Genomic DNA, 4,060 nt, shown 5'->3' with positions numbered 1-4,060 from the left:
TTTCATTTCATCGTTTGAGATAGAAATGTTCCATTATTTTGTGTAACATGTTTAAATAAAGGCAGACTCACGACCCTTTTCACAGAAATCAAATACAATATGTTCAAATTCACTGGAGAAGCCCTTTGCTTCTTAAGCCTATTGTTAATAAAAGACAAACAATGCAACTTCTTACCTCACTGTGAAGCCTGCAGTTAACTCTGCGCATGTGAAGCTTCCAAGCTACAAACTCTCCTCTTCCCTCAGCCACCTGCGGCGTGCATCGAGCAAAGCAAACTGCCGTCTAACACAAACACACCTTGTCTTTTCACAGCGAGGCCAGCGATGAAAATCATCCCTCAATACAAGAACACAAAGACACCTTTAACAAAGGCAGTGATTCAATCTGCCCTCCTATCTGCTCGTTGTATCGTCAGTGTCATAAAATAGCTTCACTGGTGTTCGACATATGGATCACAAAACAGACCGCTGGGACAGACACACTTCCTCTTCGGAATTCTGATAATTTATCAAAGCTGTAAATGAGCTCACACAGACTTGTGACATTGTCTTTTTTGTTATCAACGCAACACACATTTTTGTCAGAAGTCGGTTTTGGGAAGAGAGTTTTTGTCGGAGTCATGATATTCTTTTTTGGAGTAGACAAACAGGCATGAAAGGCTTAATATCACACACTGTATCTGCCTAAAATAAACATTTATGAATAATTGCTATAATACATTATTTAAATATGGATTTATACTCAAAGATCCACGAAGCCATCAGTTATAACTGTGAGTGGGAGGATCATCATGCATCTTTAACGAGGAGACCTTTCAGACTTGAAATTAATTATATACTTGGTATAATTTGCAATTCTGCTGTAAATGTTTTATTGGCTTTGTCACATTTACCAATACATGTTTGACCAAATATTAAAGGATGAATAGTTATCAGACGTTCACGCTCTCAGCCTGCCGCAACTTTTTCTGATGGTCTATTCTTCAGAGTCAACCTTCACTTCAGAAAGAAATTATCCTTATTATATTTAACAAATATCTACTTTTAGCATTTTACATAATTATTAAGTGAAATTAACTTTTCCTGACATTCTAAATGTGTTTGAAACATCAAAACTCTTATTCTAAATAACTCAAATCCTGTATATCAACACAGAAAGTATAGTCATATATCATACAATACAAATAATTCATAAATCAGCCTTTACTGCAATATTATTAAACCCCATATGTAGTACTTATTTGCGTTCGGACTGAAGATTGCATGTTCTGTATTAATAATAGCAAATTGATAAATATCCAACATGTTTTTTTTTTTTAAACTAGAGCAGTATTTGGGACATTTGCATTTCCTTAAAGCATTGTCAAATTATTGCGTGTGCAACTTTAGTATACACAAAAAGTATGTCACAAATGAAACCAAGCAAATCATTAATACTAATAATGAAGCCCACATAGAAGCTGCAACCAATGGGGGCAAAGTGGTGATTTGTCCCAGCCAATCCCAGGCGGAGGGAGGAGTGACGGTTTTAAAACTGCAACTCAAGTTGCCGGAACGTGTAGCTCCTAAGCTCACATTGTGGACCACAACTTCCACGACTGCACCTCCCATGACAGCATAGACAAGAGTACCGAAGACAAACAAACAGGAAAGCCAAAGGAAAACAACGGATTCGTACTGACTCAAAGTGTTGAAGGAATTTACCGTGGCGCACCGTGCGTAAAAGGCGCGCTGGCCACTTCGCTGCGGGCTTCAATCCAGTGATTTTGGTTTTTAATTGAAGATTCTTTTTTTTGGGATTTCTATCCCCAAAGTGGCTGAGCAAATAATGTTAAAAATGACAGAGGAGCATGACAAGTGCGGCAGCGACCAACCGTGCAGTCCAACGGGCACAGCCAGCTCCATGTCCCAGGACGAGTCCGACTCCGACGCTCCGTCCTCACCGACGGGCTCCGACGGCCAAGGATCCCTGCTTGCCGGTCTGGGCAAGAAACTGGACTCGGAGGATGACGACCGGTTCCCAGCTTGCATACGGGACGCCGTCTCTCAGGTCCTCAAGGGATACGACTGGTCCTTGGTGCCCATGCCCGTGAGGGGTATTGGATCTCTGAAGAATAAACCTCATGTTAAGAGACCCATGAACGCGTTCATGGTTTGGGCGCAAGCGGCCCGCAGAAAACTGGCGGATCAATATCCACACCTGCACAACGCAGAGCTGAGCAAGACTCTTGGGAAATTGTGGCGGTAAGTCAACATTTTATTTGATAAAGAAATACGCAGGGAGGAAGAGTTAAATGCATATTATTAAACATGAATAACTTTAAGGACACTCGGAGGCAATCATTTCATAAACATGCTCATAGTTTACAAATAAATATGGATTTACTGCCAATATTATTGTGTTTTTTTAAACACAATAATATATGCAATTTTGAACTTAAATAATTCAGAAATATAATATTAAAAAAAGAAAATTGGCATTTTATTTTGACCCTCAAAAGTAACCAGGCCCATCTATATATTTTTGTTTTTGTTTGACTTCACACATTTTAATGTCATGTACTTTTTTTCACCATAGTTTGCTCTCAGAAGGTGAGAAGAGGCCGTTTGTAGACGAAGCAGAGCGGCTCCGGGTTCAGCACAAGAAAGATCATCCAGACTACAAGTACCAACCCCGGCGACGGAAGAATATGAAGCCAGGCCAGAGCGACTCCGACTCAGGAGCAGAACTGGCTCATCACATGTATAAAGCTGAACCAGGGATGGGAGGACTGGCAGGGATGACTGACGGACACCACCACCCTGAGCATGGTATGACATCAACATTTAATAGATGAAGAAATAATATATCAAACACAACTCGTTTGTACATTTGATTTTCGGAATTCATTTGTTTTAGGCGGTTGCAAGTTGCTTAAATAATTTTGTAATTAGAGTGATGAATTCTCATCCTAATGTCTAATATCGTCATTTTTTCAGGGCAGCCGCATGGTCCTCCTACACCACCCACTACTCCCAAAACAGACCTGCACCACGGACTGAAGCAGGATCTGAAACATGAAGGCCGTCGTCTTGTTGATAGCAACAGGCAAAACATCGACTTCAGCAATGTAGACATCTCTGAGCTCAGCACTGATGTCATTAGCAACATGGAGACCTTCGACGTGCACGAGTTTGACCAGTACCTCCCGCTCAACGGCCACGCCTCGGGCTCCTCCACCCTGCCCTCAGACCACAGCCACGGGCAGGCTCCGGTGCCTGGTGGGTCTTACACTTCCTCATACGGCCACGCGGGCGCCAACGGGTCGGTGTGGAGCCGCAAGAGTGCCATGTCCTCCTCCGCCTCCTCCGCCAGCGAGGTGGGCCAGCACCGGCTCCACATCAAAACAGAGCAACTGAGCCCCAGCCACTACAGCGAGCACTCCCACGGGTCCCCATCACACTCTGAGTACGGCTCCTACAGTAGCCAGGCCTGCGTCACCTCGGCCACATCGGCTGCCTCGGCCGCAGCCTCGTTCTCCAGCTCCCAGTGTGACTATACTGACCTGCAGAGCTCTAACTATTACAACCCTTACTCAGGCTACCCGTCCAGCCTCTACCAGTACCCGTACTTCCACTCCTCCAGGCGGCCCTACGGCAGCCCGATCCTCAACAGTCTGTCCATGGCTCCTGCCCACAGCCCCACCGCCTCCAGCTGGGACCAGCCCGTCTACACCACGCTGTCTCGACCTTGAGGGGACAAGAAGCAGTCGGGTCGCACCGGAGACTCATTCAGATTGATGCACTACTAATGAAGGAAGTGAGGGGCAGGTGGAGAAGTGTGTGTGGTAGGCTACCTGTGACCATTTTGAACCGTTTAACAAGCAAAAGAAAAAAAAAGTGCCTGCTGATTTTATACAAAGTTATATCGTTGTGATTAAAACACAGACTTGTTTCACAAAGACAAATTGTGTTGATGGTGAGCCAAAACTCCTCCATGAGGACGTGTCGCCTACGCCTACATCCTGTACACCCCCCCCCCCCCCCCCCCCGTTGCCCCCACTCCATCTTTTTCCAGTTA

At 44.6% G+C, this 4,060-nt stretch overlaps 1 protein-coding gene across 1 annotated transcript; it reads left to right on the top strand.

The window, feature by feature from the left end:
- Positions 1 to 1,587: 1,587 nt before the first annotated feature.
- Positions 1,588 to 3,819, top strand: LOC137786381 (transcription factor Sox-8). The gene is made up of 3 exons (XM_068578229.1): positions 1,588 to 2,244; positions 2,579 to 2,811; positions 2,980 to 3,819. The coding sequence occupies exons 1-3, from the start codon at positions 1,829 to 1,831 to the stop codon at positions 3,732 to 3,734; spliced, it is 1,404 nt and encodes a 467-aa protein (XP_068434330.1). The 5' UTR covers positions 1,588 to 1,828; the 3' UTR covers positions 3,735 to 3,819.
- The last annotated feature ends 241 nt before the right edge of the window (positions 3,820 to 4,060 follow it).

This window comes from Clinocottus analis, unplaced genomic scaffold, assembly GCF_023055335.1.
Source record: "Clinocottus analis isolate CAN_PGR_092001 unplaced genomic scaffold, fCliAna1.0.p SCAF_16, whole genome shotgun sequence".
Taxonomy (NCBI): domain Eukaryota; kingdom Metazoa; phylum Chordata; class Actinopteri; order Perciformes; family Cottidae; genus Clinocottus; species Clinocottus analis.
This window is presented reverse-complemented; position numbering and strand designations above follow the sequence as displayed.

Excerpts from the sequence above, each read along its gene's own strand:
- LOC137786381 (XM_068578229.1), top strand. The coding sequence starts at position 1,829 with ATGTTAAAAATGACAGAGGAGCATGACAAGTGCGGCAGCGACCAACCG. Across the intron at positions 2,245-2,578 it reads ACTCTTGGGAAATTGTGGCG|TTTGCTCTCAGAAGGTGAGA; the intron begins GTAAGTCAACAT and ends TTTTCACCATAG. Across the intron at positions 2,812-2,979 it reads ACACCACCACCCTGAGCATG|GGCAGCCGCATGGTCCTCCT; the intron begins GTATGACATCAA and ends TCATTTTTTCAG.